The sequence below is a fragment of the Malaya genurostris genome, chromosome 1, assembly GCF_030247185.1.
Source record: "Malaya genurostris strain Urasoe2022 chromosome 1, Malgen_1.1, whole genome shotgun sequence".
In the NCBI taxonomy this organism is placed as follows: domain Eukaryota; kingdom Metazoa; phylum Arthropoda; class Insecta; order Diptera; family Culicidae; genus Malaya; species Malaya genurostris.
Window position 1 is genome coordinate 47,762,770 of NC_080570.1, and position 23,025 is coordinate 47,785,794.

Sequence of the window (23,025 nt, forward strand, 5' to 3'; positions counted from 1 at the left end):
AGTCACATTTTTTTGCCTATGTCTGTTTCGATATTTCGTCTCTGTTGTTGATTTGTCGGGATCTGTACTGTTGATTGCTATCGACGCTACAACATCGTAGAGAGAAAGACCGGACCGGAGTTTTGCGCTCCGTTCCTAACCTAGAAAGTACCAAAAATAACAAACATTTGATGTGGCAATCGCTTGCTTTTGTGTGTGCATCATTGAAAAGCACTGCGCAGAGTGACAATAAATTATACTCATCCGCATGACACACGCACGCAGTTGTTGATGCGGCGATGTAAACAACAATTTCAGTTTCGGAAAGTAGTCCGTTCCATCTCGTGTTCTGCTGACTGTGGACCGTCCATTGACCGTACAGGCGACCTTAGGCTATTTTGGGACATTTTGGGATGTCATGTTTAGAGTACGAAGTTGCCTGAACCGATGCTTCTATCGTCTTCTTTCTAGACTACAATTTATGCAATAATTTGGAACCGACCGGCCTTCGAACTTCAGCTATTCAAATGTTCCAACAGGACGGCATCTCACTGGCTCACTGATGGATGAACAATATTAAACTAAACTAAAGCTAAACGGTCTGATCAGGTGTCGCTTTACAATTCTGATACAGACTAAAGAGTCGAAATGGTGCCATGCGAAGATTTGTTTAATATTTAATCAGCTTCTCAGGTTGGGCGAATCGTTTCACACTCGTAGAATAGATTAATGCTTCGTCGAAATGTTTGGTTTGGTGTAATCTATTCTGATTGTATACTCCACACATTCAGAATAAAAATTTGGGTAAATTATTTATATCTTCTGAGTCAGATATCTGGAAAACTCTTTATCGGAATTATGTTGATGAGATAAAACAGCAATCAACAGTCTTCATCTAGGGGTTCGGCTAAACGTAAAAGTTTTATACTAACTGCACATGACTGTTTTAAATTGCCTATGTTTTGCGCTTTGTCTTCGACTTATTAGGGTATAGCAGTTCATATCGAACTGCCACACCACTCCGCTCGTGCAACATAAAAGCTAACTAAACCCCTAGATGACTACTAACTGAAAACGACCAGTATGTGGTGAACTTGTTTACATTCGAGACTTCATCAGTAAAAGCACTGTGTCTTGGCACAACTTGAGTGGCACGGCAATTCAACAAGAACTGCTATACCCTGATAAGTCGAAGACGAAACGTAAAACATTACAGTACAATATAGCAAAGCGCTTAACAATATCCACTTTAATTGAGTAAAAAAGATATTTATCCACGGAGCTTTTCTATAGAAAAACTTACCAGAAAATGACATAACGTAATTCGGCTTGATGATTGCTTTTTGTCAAAGTTGTGGCTTCTTAACTCGCTTCCAACAAACGTCTGACAGTTACTTTCAGAAAACGTCTGTAACCGTTACAAAACTTTTCTATTTATAGACTTCAATGCGCAAAAAAAAATCATTCATTATGACAGTTACCATGGTAAGGAATATATACTGAAATCCGATCTGTTGTCAAAGGATGTTTGAAAAGAACATATCTCGCCTGCAGACGAGTAATTCAACCACGGTATGAAAGCTCTTTTGAAGTAGTTTTATCTGTACGTGGTCTCACCTGCACCGTTCTGCGCTTTTTGTCGATAGACAAGTTAGAATTATGTTTAAAAAAACATGCAAAATGGTTCTATTTTATTAAACTGAAATGATAGCGATAGTTGAGAAAGTTGTGTAATTTTTATTGATGAAAAACTTTGTATAACATGAAAAACTCATAGTAATAAAAAATGTATGAAAGCAATTCTAGGAATGAGTGAACGAAAAAGTGACAAAATCAGAATCGACCTTCTCCGATTTGGATGAAACTTTGCACATGGCTTCAGTATGACAAACCATAAGTTTTGAACCGATTGAGAGATCAATCCGACTCACGACTGATTTTTAAAAAGGGCATATGTATTTTTGCATTTCACAAAAATTGCCTTTTTCAAATCGTTGTAACTCGGAAACCGTTAATTGTACAAAAATGGGGTTCAGGAAGAAGTTGTAGGAAATCGATTGGACGATTCTAAAAAACATATACACTGAAACAAAATTTTGATTTTTTTCTCAATAATTACAAAATAATCCGAAAAAGTTAAATAAACAAAAGCATGGTTTTAATTTTTTTTGATAATTTTTATTTCAAAGCTGTTATTAAATGCTCATAACCTTTCTTACAAAAACTGGTTTTAGGAGACCCTTTCCGAAAAATACTTTATATGAAGAATTCTTCTTAAGTTACGGGAACAGTACCTTTTGCAAATTGGTTTGAAACGACTTTCTGCACAACTTTGTCCAAGTTAATTAGCCCCTTTGGTGACCCGGAGCTAAAATAATATTTTTATCTTACTTTTAGGGGGATTAATCACATAAGTAAAATTTTCAAAAGATGACGCCTACTATCGTTCAGAGCAACTTTGCTGAAGAAACTATACTTCGATAACCACGTTTTTAACGCGTAAAACTGAGCTTTTGAACCACTGTGCAGTGGCAGCTAGCCAAATCTCATTAAACTTTGACAGGGTTTTTCCGACCGTTTTTCCTTATAGATATTTTTTATAACAACTTGATCGTTTTTAGACACCTTTTTTCACTTTAATTTTCTTTCCCATTTAGCGCAAACAATTTAACACTTGCCCATTTTAGCTGACTTAGCATCAGAAATGAATATTTTACATGTTTCAAAAATATTTGCACAATTTTTTTTCACTTATAACGCAATAAACGTTTGAAAAATGAATCATATGTTTCACATATATGTTTTTTTAGATAATCGATTCAAAATTTTATTTTCTAGGTAAAATACAAATACAATAATTTGGTTCAACAGTGAATAATTATCGGGTTGAGTCGAATTGTATATAACACTAGGGATATCCTTTCTACAAAGAAAAGCGAAAATCAAAAATAAATGTTTTTGGTATTAGCGGTGTTTAAGATTCATTTACGAAGTAAAAAAACACAACAGTTTTTTTACAGTGCATTCTTTCTTTATAAAGCCAATTCGGACCAACCGTTTTTGAGATGATGTTTTTGAAAATTTCCTAGGAATTGCTACCTAGACGCTTCTCTAAAGTTCTGCAATTGTCAACTGATGATGCAAACGGTCCTTTTTGGTTATGAAGAAAGCTAGGTTGCCAAATTTGAGCATCCAACTTTTGTCCAGCAATCTGAGCAAAGTTCATCTTTACATACATTTATTTTGTCGTCCATAAATTATTGATGAAGCTAACGTTAATGGACGTTGAGTGAAAATTGACGAGACTATGACCAATACTTTATCACGCTTCGTGTAGATGAAACAGCTAACTCAAGTTTGTTTAATGTGTATTTGTTAGAAACAAAATCTGATCTATCAATGCGTTTGTACCTGCAGCAAAACCAGATTTTCGACAACGTGAACCAAATAGAACAACGTTATAATCCAATAAATTATCTCAGTCTTAAGTATTGTTAAGAAATACCCTCTGTATCTTACAGCTAAGGCAGTCTGACTTATTAAATATATCGTTGAATAAAAATAAACAGAATTTGTTTCTTTTTAATAAGTGAAACTGAGCTACCCATGTGCGACTCTACTTCTAGGTGGATTTTTGCGGATTTTTTAAATTATGCGGTTTTATGCGAATTTTCTTGCGATTATTTCGGTGTGAATTTTTTTATTTGTTTTTCTCTACATAAAAAATTCATCCGCATCAAGCATTTTTTCTTATTTTATTCGTTTTTCCAAAACTTTGTTTTGGCTTTCTCTTAATTTAAAATTTCTGGAAAAACGACTTTTTATCAAAGACCCGAAGACTCTTAGTATTACATACCATTCGACTCAGCTCGGCGAGATCGAAAACTGTCTGTGGTTCTGAGTACTTTTCAAAGATTTTATTATTCGCTCAATTTTCTCTCATATGGTGAAACCAATGTTGAATCTCAAATAGCAGTCACTTCCGGTACCGGAGATATATATATATATATATATATATATATATATATATATATATATATATATATATATATATATATATATATATATATATATATATATATATATATATATATATATATATATATATATATATATATATATATATATATATATATATAATGGTATAAGTGACGTGAGCTCACTTTTTTCTCCGCTAAATTTTCTTGGAAATAGCTCAACAAATTTCGATAAACTTAGGCTTATTTAAAAGCTATCATGAATTCACTTTGGGACTACTAGTCCCCGGTTTTCGCTTACGAAAGCACCGATATTAGTGAGGAAAAGCTCTAAAAGCGGAACTCATTTCGATTTCTCAGCAACGCTTAAACCGATTTTCATAGATTATGAATCAAATTAAAGCTCTCAGTGTTTTAAAAGGTACTGTGCAATTTCATCCAGATCCGACATTCGGTTTCAAAATTATAGAGCGATGAGTTTCAAAATATTCAAATCGTCATTCAAAATGACGATGCAAAACTGCTACGCGTCGGTACGTGCTGGTACGGAAGAAGAAAACACCATTGTCTTTGTTCCGATCGCAGCTTGCTTTGTTTAATTTCGTATAGCGTGCAGGGTTGCCATATTTAAATCTATATATTTCTGGTGAAAAATAATCTTGTAAACCTGGTATAATCTTGTATACATTTTTTTTCAATTTGTACCTACTTGTTAGTGTTGTTATAACTATATTCTATATTGTCATCTAGAAAGATTATACAATCACTTTAAAAATAGACTAGTGAAAATTGGCCCGGAGGGCTAAGTGTTCCATAACGTTCGACAAAGTTCATCGAGCTGAGCAATGTCTGTGTGTGAGTATGTGTCACATAATGTCACTCATAAAATAAAAAATCTCATTGTCCCATAGGTTGCTATTGAATTTCATCATGCTTTCATAGTATAAAGTGTGTTCAAAATTGCACATCGTCATTTAGAGCGACGATGCAAAAGAAGGTAAAAATCTTCTAAATCTGGCTGATTTAATTTGTAGGCATTATTAATTACTTACTAAACGAACCGACTTCAGCTTTGCTATGAATCCCAGTTACCGGTTCCAGAAGTACCGAAAATAGTGGTCAAAAACTCGGAAACGAGACTCACTCAAATTTCTCAGAGATGATTCGATCGATTTCCTCAAACTTAGGCTCAAATAAAAGTTCTTATAGTCTACTTGGTTGTTATTTAATTTCATCCGGATCCGATTTTGTAATTCCCGAACTATAGGGTAAAGTGAGTTTAATCATTTAGCGCGAAAAATATCTATTAACAGGCCATCACTGTTCACAAATTGAACAGGTTATGTTAAGATTAAGATTAGTAATACATTGGGCTCATCAAAGTCATTCAGATAGATTCGGGAAGATAACAAAAAGTGCTTCAGCGATTTGTCCTATATTAGACAATATTCCTTAACCCATTGGTCAAATTTGAAAATATTATGTAGATAAAAAATAGTGCTATTTGTTGGTTGCGTCGTTTGTACAATTAGATCAACAGAACTGAAAGAGTCAGTCATATGATGATCATCAAACTTGATCAATAATCAAATAGTAGCTTTCAACTGAATCTAAGATTGTTAAAATCGGTTATGCCATCACTGAGAAAAGTGAGTGTTTTAAAAAAAAGCAGTTTGTCAGTTACGTCACTTGTATCTCCGAAATCGGAAGTGTCAGCATTTCGTTGTTCGAACTTTATCCAAAAACCAATAGTAGCTTTTAAAGGAGCTTGTTAAAATCGGTTATGCCATCTCCGAGAAAAGTGAGCGTTTAGAAAAAAAAACACGCACTCACACACACCGATGTTTTCCGATCATCTAAAAGATATAACAATATGGGTCTCCGAAGCTCCACTCAAAAGTCTTTCTCTTCAGCAATTCTATTACCTTACTATAGAGAAAGGCAAATAACTACTTTCTAGCTTAAATGGAATTGCTTACCAGTGACAGTTAATCTCGTCAAGTTAGCGTGCGAGTAGCTCGGATTTTCATCGATGCGCGAACGAAATTTTGATTCGTTAGTCCCCTTGCTGATATCGTCACAATTGCAGAGCAAATGTCAAAACCAAACGGTAGGCACGATGCTACGCGCAGGAATCTATAAAATGAACAGATATTAATACACGATCCCGCTTGTAATGAACAGTGTAAATATAACACATGGGCTGAAAAGTCCCGGGCCTAACTCATAGATGGCGCTAGTTTTATTGCAGTCACCCTTTTTCAGTTAATACTAACCTTTAAAAGACAGCTGTTATTCTGTTCATTAGTTTGTGATTTATGGCGCTAAGAGTGACGGTACTTTTGTTATTTTTAGAACAATGGATCAAAAACAATTTCGTGTTTTAATTTTACACTGCTTCTTAGTGGGAAAAATGCCATTCAAGCGAAGCAATGCCTTGAAAAGTGTTATGGAGACTCCGCTCCATCGGAAACAACAATACACTGGGGTTTTTTTTTACGCGCTTTTTATGTGGTTTCTTTTTACGCGAATTTCCGAAGTTACGCGGTTTTCTTGTTTTGTCTTAGGAATGCATAAAACTTCGAGATCTGGTGTTATCCCGAATTATTCTATAAGTCAACTTTTTGACACTTTTTTTTTGAAAATATTCCATTTTTGCCAAAAAAAAAAATGTTGAGATTACACCAGATCTGGACGTTTCATGCATTTCTAAGACATTTGGCATAAAAAAATTTCTTCCATTTTACGGTTTTTTTTCTACGCGCATGGCCGGGTCTCAAATTCGATCGATTTTCATCGATGTCCCAAAGTCGATTTTAACAAAAAAAAAATTGTGGTTTGAGATTACACGACGTTTCATGCATTTCTAAGATATTCGGCATCAAAAAATTTGTATTTTCAGTTTCGAGATATTTTTTTACGCGAATTTCCAAAGTTAGTTTTTTTCCGTGGATTTCCGAAGTTACGCGGTACATATCCCCCGCGTAAAAAGAGACCTCAGTGTAAAACGTTGGTTTGCTGACTTTATACGTGGTCGTAGAGACGCCGGTGATGCAGAACGCAGTGGACTGGGCGGCGACACCAGAAAACGTAAAAAAAATCCACAAAATTGTTTTGAATGATCAAAAAGTTAAGCTGCGTGAGTTAGCTGACATCGTAAAGATATCAAGCTTGAGCTTTCGAGTATGAGAAAGTCAAAGTGTTCAGTGTTCAAAGTCGGTACCGCGTTTGCTCACTGTTGGCCAAAAACGAGAACGTGTTGTTGATTCTGAGCAGTGTTTGGTCATGTTTTAACGTAACAAACCGGAATTTTTGGGTCGATATGTGACAATGGATGAAACATGGATTCATCACTTCACTCCGGAATCAAAATGATCGTCATTTTAGTGAACAGGAGAAAGGAAATACCACTAAGAGTAAAAATTTCTTAAGCGGAAATTTCAATTTCGTTGGAAAATTTAAATAAAAAGTTTGAACATCTTTCTACTAAATTTCTGTTTGAGCTGTTAGTAGAATGTTCTCACTAATAGTACTGTTGTTGTACCGTTGAATTCCACTATGTTATATCACGTCATTACACTCTCACAAAGTCACTATTTTCACAGTCACTATTTTTCCGAAAGTGTTTCAAACGTTATAATACATATACGTATTTCGGAATGCTATTTGCAGTTTAATAAACTTATAAAACCGATACACTGAAGAAGGATGCAAATAGCATTCCGAAATACGTATCTGTATTATAACGTTTGAAACACTTTCGGAAAAATAGTGACTGTGAAAATAGTGACTTTGTGAGAGTGTAATGACGTGATATAACATAGTGGAATTCAACGGTACAACAACAGTACTATTAGTTGAACATCTTTATTTTTTCTTCATGCTATGACAAAAATAGTTGTTTAACTATTTGCAAAGTTTCGTATCATTCGAAAAAGAATTTTAGTTTCAGGAAGCATTACAATAAAACGGTATATAAATATTTATGTAACTAAAAATAGTATAAAACTTTCGAATATTGACGAAATATTTCGGTTACATCGTGACAAAAAGGAGGGAGGAGGCTTCAGAAATTTTTACTCTTTACAGTGAATATTATTGAAGCGTTTGAAGGCTGAAATGGCGAAGAAACGACCGCATATAGCTAAGAAAAAAATTTTGTTTCACCAAAACAACGCACCGTGTCACAAGTCAATCAAAACAATGGCAAAACTACATGAACTGAACCCACAATTGCTGCCATATTTACCGTATTCGCCAGATTTGGCTTCCAGCGACTACTGGGTTTTCGCAGACCTAAAAAAATGCTCGCCGGTAAGAAATTTTTCACGAATGAAGAGGTTATCGCTGAAACAGAGGCCTATTTTCAGGCAAAAGATAAATCGTTCGACTAAAGTGATATTGAAATGTTAGAGCGGCGCTGGAATGCTTGCGTTGCTCTTGATGGAGATTACGTTGATGAATAAAGTTAATATTGAACCAAAAAAAATCGTGTTCTCTTTGTTAGGCCCTGGACTTTTCAGCCCATGTGTTATGATGACTATAACACAATAGGTCTCCAGCAATTCTTTTACTGCTTACCAGTGGCAGGGGCTGGGGTCCACTAGGAGATTGATTGTACCTATTAGCTCTCTCCGGACAGTACCAGCCTAGATGCCGTGTGGAATTCGGCGGAAAAAAATGAACCAAGAATAGATCCACTGGGTTCCTGCTTCCATGTCGTGAAAGGCGACAAGTGCAGGAGTTTCTTTTTCCTTTTAGTTATCAACTATTGCGCAAACCCGTCGATATTACAAAGTTAATTACAGAGATAACATTTATCGGTATATTGAATACCGGAGCGTGTCATTTCGCCGAGAGCCATTTCGTCGAGAGTCGTTTCGCCGAGTGTCATTTCGCCGAAAGTCTCTAGCGTATAAACCTGTAACCGCCTCGTTTGCCCGGTCTACTCAAAGCTAGGTTTCTTTGATTCAGCTAGGTCCGAACGAGCGGAGCGAGGTCGGACAGCACATGAACCAAAACGATGTGGCGTAGCCGCATTAGATATTTTTTCATTTTCACTTTATAAACGGAAAACACTACATACATTTGTCTGGTAGATACACCTATGCAATTGCTTTAATGCTTAGAAGATAATAGTCAACAAGTTTTCTTGGGAATTCCGTTCTGAGGTTCATGAATAAATCTTTATTCAAGAAATACAATAGTAGGTCAACAAAACGGGCGTTAACGCTATCATTTTTCATCAATTCCAATTACGATTTTAGGATGATTTCAGGATGCGGCGAAATGACCTTTTCGGCGAAATGGCTTTCGGCGGGGTGGCATTCGGCGAGGTGACCCATTCGGCGAAATGTCATTCGGTGAAATGACCCTTTCGGCGGGGTGGCTTTCGGCGAAATGACCCTGATCCATTGAACACATAGTAAAAATACACTTGATATTAATATTTCAAACAATAAATTAATATTTTTCTCGGTAGCCGGCTGCCCAGATCAACCAATATAACAATTAATAATTTTATTAAATAATTAAAATAATAAAGTGGCAATAATAAAGGATCAGGACGCGCGTGAGGTCTGTTGACCTTTGTTTGGTGATTTAAAATGATTTTATAACAACTGCTTAGAATATGTCAATGCAATGAATCAACTGTTTTGTCTAAATCCTATTCACTTATTTATTTTGTAATTTCATTTATAAAAAATAGGGAAGTATTTATTCTTTACGCGATAGTATTGCAAATTTTTCTTCTGTTTCCTCGAATACGAGCTATGAATCAAGACTTCCCGGGACTTCAATATAGGATATTGTTGAAACGTTCACTCGGGAAGTCAGTGAGTTTAGTGGTGCATCCGAGCATCTTGAAACCTGAGCATACTGAGTCGCGCGCGAATAATACCAATACTGAAATTTTTACTCCCAAATATCCTTCTCCCGTGACACTTGTGGAGTGCGCAGTAGTATATACGGCCTCTAGTAACAACAAGTGTTGGACTAACATCCCTTCCCATTCCTTAGACGATCTACGTTCGGGCCTGGCCGGCGCCGGTACTGATCAATGAATTCTGGGATTACCAGAAGATGTACATTGAAGGATGATCTACCAGTCCCAGGTTGGATCATTTAAAAACTCTCAGCTAATCTCGATCAGTAACGGAGTAGCAACCAGGGGTGGTCGCTCAAGCTCAAGCTCAAGCTCAAATGGAATTGCTTACCAGTGACAGTCAATTTCGGCAAGTTAGCGTGCGAGTAGCTCGGATTTTATCGATGAGCGAACGAAACTTTGATGCCTTAGTCCTCTTGCTGATATCGTCGCAATTGAAGAGCAAATGCCAAAATCAAACGGTAGGCACGATACTACACGCACGCATCTTTAAAATGAGTGGTTTTTAATGCACGAAACGTCAAGTTGAAGTTCATCAAGTTTTTGATCGTCCCGCTTGTAATAAACAGGGTGAATAAAAGTTGGCTTGGCCATATCAAAATGATGTTAAAATATAAGTTGCTATATTGTAGTCCCGGATTGGCAGTTCAATACATAGGGCACTGGTCTTACAAGCCAGTTGCGGTATGTTCTAGCCCGGACCTGGAAGGATTCGTAGTGTCAGTAGGATCGTAACACCAGCCATGCAATGGTTCTGTACACTCTGAATCGGCTGCGGAGTCTGCTGAAACAGAAGGTCAAATTCCACTACAGGGGCTTCCACTACCAAGGCTTTGCTTTGCTTGCTATATTGTAGTGGCCGGTGGTTTGGAGTATGGACACTCGTCTCGCAAGCCAGTTGTCGTATATTCGAGGTCTTAGTGTCCGTGGGTTCGTAGCATTTGTCTTGTACACCGATGAAACGACTTCTAAGTGTATTGAAACAGATGGTCAAGTTCATCTTCAGGATATGGTGCTCTAATTTATCTTAGCTTAGATTTAGGTAATCGAAATTGAGCTGGCAAGAATCGGTCTTTCCAAACGTTTTGCCTTCGACAAGCTTTTCGACAGTTCCATATTTGATGAAACCCTCAACTAACATTTACATTGACGATTCACCGTTCAGAACCAACTGTGCCAGAAAGTTTAAAACCTTATCATCAAGCTTCCCTATCCTGCTATCCGGCAAGCTTTCCCCGTTGGTTAGTAGCCAGTGTTTTCCGCCAGATGTCTCCAACATCAACATCGCAGACCGCTCTTATCTGATCGCTGTGTGTGTACGATTTTACCTGTCCCCTTAGTCCAGCTAAGCGCTGGATTTCTGTGCTATTGCTGTCGATAAGACGACAGACCATCGTACGGGAAGAGAGACTGTCTACCGGAGTGGTGGCATCGAAGAGTAGGTACTTCGTTTTTTTTTGTTGTCACCCACCACTGATAACGCACTAAGCATAAATTGGTCTTCCAGCTGATTAGGCCTAGTGCCATCGGATCAACTTCTAACCGCTAACCGCACACGAGGTCGTTAATCATTCGCGGATACAGGACTGTCCATGTCGGACGCGTCGTCAGTTGTCTGAGCTCGATACTCGAGATTTATGGCGGTTCGCGGTGTTGCAGTGGTTGTGGACTTTCCTGAAACAAGCTAAGTAACTGATAACGAAGTTCGATTGGTGTTCGATGGTGGTGACACAAAACTTACCTTCATTCGATTGGATCCTATCCTAGCTGAAATGATGCAAAATTGGAATAGCGGTGTTGAAGTGTTCGGTGGTGGGGACCAAAGTCCCTCGTTTTACGGTGCTCCGAAAAGTTTCTACTATCCGAACAAAGTACAGCAGCCCGGATATGGCGGTGTGTATCATCAACCGCAACCGGATCCCGTGTATCCGCCCGGGCCGCCGTTGCATTCGGTGCACCATGTTCCGCCATCTTTGACTGCAGTCGTTAGCAACGCCGTCGGTTACTCGTGTCAGCAGCCGACGCCTTATCAGCCGTACATGCAGGAACATGTGCCAACTCAAGTGGTGGCGCCACCCATGGCTCCAGTTTACATGGAACAACCGTATCCGCTACCGGACTATCCACCGTGCCAAGGACCTCCGGGTGGTCCCTGGAATTATGGCTACTGTTACGGCTATTACGGAGAAGCTCCTTGTCCTTACGTGGATGTTATCGATATGGAGGATTTCATGTAAGTACGCCGGTTTACGATTGGTTCCCCCGAACGGCCCAATCACCGCAATTGGCAGCCACAACCACTTGTGATTGTGATGGTTTTCTTTTTTTTTCGGTGATTGTGACTGGTTGTGGCACTGCCTGCCAATTGATTACCAACCATTATCGGGATACGAAAGCGATAAAAAAAAACAAGCCCAGCCTTCCATTCACTATTTTTTTTGATTGAAGTCTACGACGACGATGGGAGGAAGGGAGAACTCCGAGACACTGAACCGGTGGCCTATCGTGGGCACATTGACTGCCAGCAACGGCAGCCGCATTTATAGTCCCTTTAAAACCGTCTTTTTATCATTGCTATATTTGTCGCCGCGCAGCATCTAATGATGGTAAACAATTATAAGAAAAAAAAATAGCAGGCCTTGGTGAGCTCATCGCAACGCTAGTCTGGCTGTGCTCCGTAGTACGACAATGTTTCATATTCTTTTTTACACCCTTACGCTGCGGGAAGGGCAGAATTTCCCCATGCCCATATCACACGATTATCACCAAATTGGCCTGTTTGCTGGGTCTGCTATTTGTTTTGACAATTTGGATGTTTTGAGCTACTTTGAGACCTTGAAGGTTTTCGGCAGTTGAATATTTTATTACAAAAACACGTGGTTGATCAGAATACTTTGTACGCGTCTTCAATATTCCTAGCCGTTTATTTTTCACAAATGGAGTGAATTATTCTCAAGACTCACCTTAGAAAATGGGCGAAGGATTTTTTGTATGCACTTTTCCCATACCATTGTAGCTCGGAAACGGTTAATTGTACAAAAATAGTGTCAAAGACGAAATTTGAGAAAATCAAGTGGGAATCCTAAAAATACCTAAATTAAATTCTTTTTTTTTTGGATTTTACTACATTCCTTTATTATCACCATCAAATTAGGCCCATTTTCAACCAATACAGGGCTTCCCTGCGGTTAATCCAATTTTCCATACACTTGCCATAGGCCTCGGCCGGGATGGCCTTCAGTTCCTTCAGCGAATTACTTTTTATGTCCTCGATCGAGTCGAGTAACGCGCCGTCCCCGGAGTGAATATTTTAGTTTTGGAAATAAGAAAAAGTCACAGGGGGCCAAATCTAGGGAATACGGTGGCTGAGGAATGACTTTCGTTTCGTATTTGTCCAAACATTCTGTCACAAACATGCAAAGAACTCAGTTCTTTCGGTACAAGCTTGGCGGCGACGCGTTAAAGTTTTTTTTCCATGCTAAAAATAGCCAGATAAATTTTTCGTGTCGTAAACAAACAGCTGTCATAAACACACTACTTGACATATATGCCGCTCAACCGCCAACCTAGGAAAAAATATTTACCGATTGGGTTTACGCGCGCGGTTCAAATGAATCCAAGGATGGCTTTTATCGTATCAAAGAACGTTCACTGGCAACTCTTCAACGATTGAATCAGTACCATCAAAGAGAGTTGGAAATCATCGCAACAACAAAAACCCGGCATGGCTCATTTAACATAGAATCGACATCAGTGCGAGAGCGAATTTCTCTCGATGACATTTCTGAGAATTAGCACGCTGCTGTGGGGATCCTCTCTGAAGCAACAAACGGTCGCTTATTCTCGTTTCGCGATCCGATTCTATACAGGCACCCTACAAGGGTTTTGAAATATTGCAACCTAGTATGAGAATCATCAAGTTGAATCATCGACTCGATTTTCTGCGATAATTATCAACTTGCGATGTGCTGGACCATCACTGCCAAAAACAATAAATAATACGTCCTTTTAATTTCTTTAAATAGTTTTATTTATTGTTTATTTGATTAGTGTGAATTAGAGAAAAAGAAGTTAAAACTTAAATAATTTCCAGACATATTCCCAAATTGATGTTTCTAATGATAAACAGCCAGTTAAACAATAGAATATCATTCTACACAGAAAATAAAAACTACCAGTTTTGTCTTTCTCGTATGAACGATTATGAAAACAAACTTTTCATCCGAGACCCGGAGGGCCGAGGGTCATATACCATTCCATTCAGCTCGATGAACTGAGCAAATGTCTGTGTGTTTGTTTGTGTGTGTATATGTATGTAACAAAAATATGATCTCACTTTTCTCGGAAATGGCTTAACCGATTTTCACAAACTAAGATCCAAATGAAAGTTGCTTTGGCCCCATAGCCTGCTATTTATCCCGATCCTATTTCCGGTCTCGGAAATATAGGGTGATATGCACAAAAAAGGAACAAAATATGCACTCACTTTTTTCAGAAATGAAAGATATTATGGTCTCACAGCCTGCTCTTGAATTTCGTTACGATCCGATTTCCGGTTCCGGAATTATAGGATAATATGTAAAAATTAAGGAAAAAATGTGCACTCATTTTTTTCAGTACAGCTCTACTGATTTTCATAAACTAAGACTCAAACGAATGGTATTGAACTTTTTAAAAAATTTCTAGAACATTTCATCCGGATCCGACTTCTGGTTTCGGAACTAGAGCGCAATAAGTGGAAAATCTTCAATTTTATGAGTATTTTTTCACAAACGGTGGTAAAAACAAATGTCAATCCCATAAAACTGACTGATAAATTCTCATAGTTTGCAGAACTTGTTAGTTTGTGAGCATATAAACCTTATTCGGGAGTACTGGACCCTCATTTCCTGTTCCGGGAGAACCGAAAGCGGTGAATAATAACTCCAAAAGTATAATTCACTACGATTTCTCAGCGGTGCTTGAGCCGATTTTCACAAATCTTGATTTAAATTAAAGCTCATGTTGTCTCAAAAGCTACTGTGCAATTTCAATTTTGTGTCAAAGCTTTCAAACCACCATATAAAATGACGATACACAGCCGGTACATGCAGGCATGGAAGAAGAAAACACAACACGTCTTTACAAACGATGCACACAGCGTTCTTTGTTAAATTTTTTACACGACATAAAGTAAACGAAGCTAACACCGGAGCTGATTGCTTACTCACTTTCCTCAAATATAGCGTGACCGATTTTCACAAACTTAGGTTCAAATTAGAGATGGGCAAAACAGTTCATTTTAAAGAACTGTTCAGTGATGCAGAGTTCTATGAAAAGAACTAGTTCTCGAGAGCCGTCCGTTCGTTCTTTTCATAGTTAATATGCCTGTTGAATGACTAACCGAGATTTCAATTAGAACTGAGGTTTCGTGGATTCAAAAAGTTCAATTCATTTCATTGAAAAAAAGGTCCACGACATTGAACTGAAGAACTACCGTTCTCAAAAAAAGAACTATTGATCATTCATTCTTCCAAAAGAACTAGTTCCTTTGAACCGTTCGCGAACGAATTGCCCATCTCTAAAGGCATTATGGGCCCATACAAAGCTGTAGAATTTCATCCGGATACAACTTTTGGTTCCGGAATAACAAGGTGAAGAATGGTAAAAATTGCCACTTTAAGCGGCAAAGCAAAAAAAGATTTCTAAACTGGACTCGAAACTATTCCAACCGTTAGTCATTGTTAGTAGACAGCCTATCAGATTAATTCCGGCTATCCTGGCTCCCGATTTCCGAATCCGGAAGCGACGAAAATAGTTTTGAATACTTCTAAGTGAAATTCAAACTATTTTCTCAGAGATGGTTGAGCGTGAAAATTTTTATACCGCCTGCTATAGCGACGAAGTGAAAAATTCTTTTTAACTATGTTCCAAACTGTCCTTATTTGTGGGTCATATTTATTGCTGGTCTTACGAACCAACTTCGGTTATTCCGGTCCTCGAAATTAGATTTCGGAAGTATTGGAAATAGTGGTCAAAAACTGCAAGAATTGATTTGATTTGTGTTTTGATTCGTAGATTTTGTTAGATTACGTTCGAACAAACTTTCCTGTTTCTATTCAATGAACCGTTGTTTTTAGAACTCCACAGTATGAGAAATATGAGAAAGTCTACATCACACCACTAGGTGCATTAAAACAGGTTATTTAAATTTGAATTGTATTTAATCTTATCTTTCATTCGCTCTCTCCATTGTTGTCGAAAATCAAACAGCAAAACCACCCAACAACGTTCAGCAAGCTAAAATTAAAAAGCTAATTTTAAACTTAGCGTTTAACCCGAAGAAGAATAGATCCATTGATCAAACGTTCCCCGAATAATTGACGGAATTTAGTCTAGCCCGATTTTTAGTGTGGGGAAATATAAACTTGGCTTGTACACTTTCATATATTGTATGTATGTATGTGTGAAGCCACCATCAGTTCAAGGCATTACCAGTGTATGCGGGTAGACTTACAGTAGATCCGAATTTGATTATCAGATAGCTTTCATATAATTGCTGTTAAGAAGGCCAAAATGGGTTTTGAGGACCCGGCGCCTTCCAGCAAGAACATCCGGTCATATAATAAAGAATTTCGCTGTACCAGCTTAAACCCGCCTGATGGTTTGTTTGTTAGAAGGGTGCGTCTTACTCATTCCAGACCTTCAGGGAGAAACACAAAGCTTCCCCCACGTGACTCAGGTTGGCAATCCACTCCATCATCCAGTTATTCACGTGTAAGATACCCTAATGCACTCCCTGCCCCTCCCCGTTATCGATACAATTGAGCATAATACAATATAACATAATATAATATAATATAATATAATATAATATAATATATAATAATATGAAAAATATAATATAATAGAATATAATATAATGCAATACAGTATACTACAATATAATATAATATAATTCAATATAACATGATATGATACAATATAACTACAAAGAACAGACATCCAAGATAATACAAACTTTTTTAAAAAGCTGTGTAAAGCATACAAGTGAAAATCTGTTAAAAATCACCGTTGCACACCACTTTGCACGTATGAATGTCTGTTGGATATCTATTCTCTGTGATATAACTTAATATAACATAATATAATATAACATAAAATAACACAGTATAATATAATATATTTCTTTTTTAATAATATAATAATAATAATAATAATTATTATTATAATTATAATAACAACAATATATAATACAATGTAATATAATTCAATTCAATATAACAAATAATGCAACAAACAACAGAACCACATGTTGCAATATACTATGATAAATATTGCACTTTAGGATGGGCTTCAAACTACGAGTCATTTCGCACCCTCTCATTCTGCTACTAACGCAGAAGGCGATAGCACCCAGTCGACGCCGTTCTATTGACCATCAAATGTCATCATAGACGCTCGTGGAGGTATGAGATAGGAACTTGTGAGGACTTAGTTATCTCACCATTTGACGACCTGGCTTGTAAACTTTCATATATTCCATATAAATCTGATAATACCGACAATGGCATGTATATGGCGCTTCGATCGGTTGACATAATTTAATTTTGGGTGGTAAATTCGTAGTATCCGTCGTTTGAGCATTTTTTTCGTTTCGCGAATCAGTACTATTTAATAAATAACACTTAACACTATCACTATCACTCAAAATAACTGTTTCGACCAATAACTTTACTTTCAGTTGTTCGATACATATTGAAATTAGTCTTTTTTTGAGAGCACCCCATGCTACTTTCAGTGATGCCAACATTCCTAAATTAAAAGAACTCATACAAACTACCTGCAATATTTTGAAGAAACGTTTTTTATTTTTTTTTCGGCTGATTTTTCCATTCTCTGAAAAGCATTCATCTTTATTTCTAATGTATATTGTTTTTAGAGTGCCCAATCGATTTCCTACGACGGCTTTTTCGGCATCATTTTTTGTACAATTAACCATTTCCGAGCTACAATGATTAGAAGAAAAATATCAACATCAACAATCTATTTTTTCCCTAATTTCATGTCGAAATCTTTCTAGAACGGATACTTCCATGAACAAACACTCTTCCGAAGTGCGCTCGCGTTTGTGTTTTTGGTGTGAACTTTTAATGTTTTTCATCTCGGTTAAAATATGGCATGTGTGTGCTCAGTACTAATCTTTTTGGCATTTGTTTGCTCTCGCTTCCGGTTCACTGCATTCAGTTTATCCGTTCGGTTAGGCACTAGGCAGACATTTTTAGCATCGCCCATAATCGAAATTTTTCTGATTTCGTTTAAAATTGCCCGTCACCATCTTTGCGTTCACGGGGATAGATTTCTTCGTTTTTTGTTCGCTACCAGCTTGCCACTAGGTCTTCTGAGTCTGTTTGAATGATTTCTTATTTTTGCCTTTTTCATATAGAAAAACTATACAATCGCTGTGAAAACCGCCTTTACAACTGAGGCCCCGGCCTGTCATATACCATTCGATTCAGTTCGTCGAGATCACAAAATGTATGTGTGTATGTTACGATTTATGACACTTAATTTTCTCAGAGCCATTTCTGAAAAAATTGAGTGTCATAAATCGTAACATACACACATACATACACACATACGATTTTCACAAAATCAAATGAAAGCTTTTATGGTTACATGGTTGAATTTTGTCTCGATCCGATTTTCGGTTCCGGAATTACAGGGTGAAATGCACCAAAAATAGTCACTCATGTTTCTCAGAGATGACTGATCCGATTTTCATAAACTTAGACTTAAATGAATGGTCTTATGATCTCATACAAAGCTCTTGAATTTCATTTGTATCCGACTTCCGGTTCCGGAATTACAAGGAAATATGAGAAAATTTGTGAAAAAAATGCTCAGTCAATTTTCTCGGATATTTCTCAACCGATTTTCACAAACTAAGAAGCAAATAAAAGTTCTTAAAATTCTTTCGACTTCCGATTCCGCTTTAACAGTGCGATAAGTGAATAAATTTTTATCTCATGAGTATTTTTTCACAAGTGATGGCGAAACGTGGCGCAAAGTTTTTATAAAATTTACTGGAAAATTCATCTAGTTGCAGATTTTGTTATTTGGAGGATATATAAACCTACTTTGGGATTACTAGACCCCAGTTTCCTGTTCCGAAAATACCGATAATAGTGAAGAAATACTCCAAACACTACTCAGCAACGGTTAAGACGATTTGCACAAATCATGATTCTAATTAAAGCTCTTGTTATCTTAAAATATAGTGTGCAATGTCATTCGGATCCGACTTCCGGTTCCGAAATTATAGGGCAGTAAGTATCAAAACATTCAAACCGTCATACAAAATGACAATGCAAAACCGGCACGCGTCGGTACGTGCTGGTATGGAAGAAGAAAACACCACCGGCTTTGATCCGTTCGCAGCGTGCTTTGTTCAATGTCGTATGGCGTGCATGGTGGACACATTTGAATCTATATTTTTCAGGTGGAAAATATGTAAATCTTTTATTCAATTTGTCCCTATTTGTTTAGTATCATCACAAAATAATTATAACGATTCTTTTCTATAAAAGTCTTGCCTTTTTCATATAGAAAGTTATTGCAATCACTTGAAAAATTGAATAGTGAACATTGGTGTAAAATAAAGAAACTTTTCAATTAACTTGATATAACTGTTTACGAATTGGAAAGGCTTTATTATTTCATACCCAAAGAAAGTTTCTTATTTTATTCAAATTTGAAAAAAAAAATTCTTGACAGAATCTTCTAGTGATATTTTGGAGAATATAAGTAATATGAGAAAAGCATCATTACACCACTAGGCGAATTAAAAAAGGTTTTTTTGTTGTTGCTTGGAAGTCATTTCGATAGATTTTGATAAAATTTTGCACATGTAAAAATTTCACTCTTAATCAATTCTACCCATTTCATAAATTTTTATTAAGTTATACACAAAAAAGAGTGCACTTTCCTCAGGTGCAGGTTCGCAAAACACGTATATTAGACTTTGTACGCGCACTCTCTGCTGCTGTTCTCGTATTTGTTATACGCACTGTATCTCACTCTGACTATTTCAAACATCCACCTATTTTATTTTTCTTGCTCTGTTTCTCGTTAAGGCAAGATTATTAGATTTTTGTTTCAATTTTGTATTATGCCGTAGGTATACATTAGCTTCGCCTATCTAAAAAATAGATCGCAACTGACGTGTCTACAATTCCGAACGACTACTTCTTGAAACTTAGAAATAATGGCGAATAAAGAATTTTTTGTGTTGTTAAAACACCGTTTTTTGCGTTTTCACTGCGTTACAAGTCAATCGTTACAAGGGCTGAAATCAGTGAATTGAATTTCGAATTTTTACTGCACCCACCATATTCGCCAGATTCAGTCCTTAGTGACTATTTTCTACTATGAGATTTAAAAGAGAAGCTTGCTGGAAAGAGGTTAACATTGAATGATGAGGTTATCACTGAGCAGTTTTTTGAGGCAAAGGAGAAATTGGGGTATAAAAGTGGTGCTAAAATGTTAGAATGTCGTTGAATCTCTTCAAGCAGAATACATAGACAGCAAAGTCTTGGCATTACATTCCTTTTGTGGAATTCTGACTTTCTTTTCAACAGACTTCGCAGCCGATTCTTAACACACAGACAACACACAGTACTACGATCCTACTAACACTAAGAATCCTTCCAGGTCGGGGCTCGAACATATGACAACTGGCCTGTAAGACTAGCGCCGTATGGATTGAACCGCCAACCCGGGAGATTACATTGAAGGATTAAATTTGAGAAAAAGTAGAGTATTTGGAAAATAGGGCCTTTCTGATCGACAAGACAAATCGGCGTCATTATGTCGTATACCAGAATTCAAGCAGCTGTTAAAACCCCTGTACTTAGATTCTTCCATTCTTGAATAGCTTTGTGTGGTTTTTTGATCGTTTTTATATCCTGGTGGTCACTGTTGGTTTATCCTCCTGCTCATGTTAGCAGAGTAAAAGCTATTGGTAGCAGTGCAGTAAAACTTCATTCAATTCAATTGAAACTGAATGTGGAACAATTTGACGATCTCTCCACTGCAGTAAACTTCACTCTCTGACACACACAATGTTTGCTGACGGCCCGAACGGGCAGCATTCAGTTCATCACTCGTTTCTCTTCAATCGAGGCTCAGTTTAACCACCGTCTCTTGAAGTAACAAAATATCTCTTTCAATAGTGTGAGAGCGGCCTTCAAATGAGGTTCATGTAAACATTCGAATTGGTTCAAGATAAAAGATGAAAGACTAATCAGATAGCTTAAATTGCAATCACAGAATACACATAAATTAATTGTTTCCTCCTACAGTTTTCATTTTTAATACTTTACTCCATTTATAATTCTATTCGTTCGAATCTGCTTACTACCAAGAGCGAAGACACTGAAGCAGCTATACTACTTGGCACTTGAAACTGAGCAAGCAAAACTTCAAATGACTAGGTACGACTATTCAACTGACGATGAATTCTGGGAGCTTCACTTGAAAATGGCAGCAAAAGTCAAATGAATTAGTAGGGATATGCTGACGGCCATAAATTTCATTTTCATCTTATATTATTCGATTGAAAATGAAATTTTACCGCACTGATTGGTAGTCTTTCAGTTGATCAGGTTTACTGGAAGCAATGATACGACTGCCCATGCATTGAAGTCGCTGGCAATGACTACTGGTTTGCTTCCAATGAGCTCATTTGGCGGCATTGACAGCGTTTAGTTGGACTGATCGAAGCAGGGCGATCAAGTCTAAACCGACTAGAGAGTTCCCCGACGAAGGAAGATTTCTACGAATGCTTCTCAAGTTCAAACATCAAACAACTCATATTTCAACCTTTCATCTCCGACTCATTAGCAGTTTATGTTGAACTGCTAATGCCACATCGTAGTTCAACATAAGTCATCATCGAATAATACAATAGGTGGTTTTCAATAAGTGTTGTTCTTCCACTTGCAATTACTTGGTGAAATAGAAGAAATTGAAGGCATCGAGCAAACTATTTTATTTTTTGAATATGCTACCAATGGTTTTGAAACGCCAATAACCATTATTTTCCGGGCTTCTGTTTCCTAAGTTTCTAATAAATGTGTGATTTTTATTCCTTTACGATTGACCGATTGAACCGCGAGGTTTCCGCGCTTTCGTTATCTGTCGAGACCATAAAATTAATCTCTACGTGCTTCTGGTGGCTTCGATATGGGTACTTCTTCAAACATAAAAAAATAGGGTGGATGCACTAGTGGTGGTGCCAGGAGGCGGCAGACTGTCGTGAAATATTTATTTACGTAGTGACTAGACAAATATTTTTCCTTGGATTTCATCGAGCATTAATCGATTCCTCCAACGAGTCGGAGCTCACTTCCGTCAGCAAATGACCAATGGCTTAAGTAGTTGTTTCTGTAATTAAAATTAGTGTATTGAATTTTTCTCGTTGTGTTTCTTGATATATACAAAAAAGTCTCACGTGTTTTTGTAAGAATTGTAGTGTTATCAGTGATGTTTCAACTATCTTTGGAAAAGGAAAAAAATAAATCGCGTAACATTCAGTTACATTCACCCTATCGAAAGGCAATACTCGGTTAGTCAATGGACATTGCTACCACGAGTGTTGATGAATCGGGCGGCTGTTACAAAGTATCGACAGAAGGCGAGGTCGTTTTGCCAATTTATAGCCCAGTAACGATTAGAGACCGGAGCTGACCGAGTGTCGCTGTTTCTACGATGGTTCAGCTCCTAGAAATAAAACATGATCCGCGATAATAACAAACAAGGTCTCCAGGCGTCTCCTGGCGACTGGCGGCCACTGGCACTGGATTGTGATAAAAAATTTCTTGTCGGGGAATCAATAATAAAAGCAAAAATCGTTTGTCGAAAGTCTTTCGGTAGACGCCTTTGGGTATCACTGGGAGATGATCTCCAATGGATAAGGGCATTTGTCCCCAAAGAGATTATGGAAACAAAAAAAAAAGAGCAAGTAACGTCGAAGAGGCGCCACCCTCGCTCGCTAATCGTTGTGTCATCAACAGCTGATTGTCTGTTTATTTTTCTCCTGAAACCTAATCAAATCGCCGCCAATACAATAAATAATTTTTCCACGGATTATCGGTATTCCCGGTGGCTTACAGTGTGATACGGATTCGGTACAACCTAGTG

The 23,025-nt window shown here is 37.3% G+C and overlaps 1 protein-coding gene across 2 annotated transcripts in view; it reads left to right on the plus strand.

The window, feature by feature from the left end:
* Positions 1–23,025, plus strand: part of LOC131438869 (protein similar) — a 403,514-nt gene that overhangs the window by 32,445 nt on the left and 348,044 nt on the right. Inside the window, exon 1 of one of the 2 annotated variants that reach the window (XM_058609240.1) lies at positions 11,500–12,076. The exons of the other annotated variant lie outside the window; for it this stretch is intronic. Within the exon in view, the coding sequence (XP_058465223.1) occupies positions 11,616–12,076 (461 nt within the window). The 5' untranslated portion in view covers positions 11,500–11,615. Of the gene's footprint in view, positions 1–11,499; positions 12,077–23,025 lie in introns of those variants that run through there. 2 annotated transcript variants of the gene reach the window in all.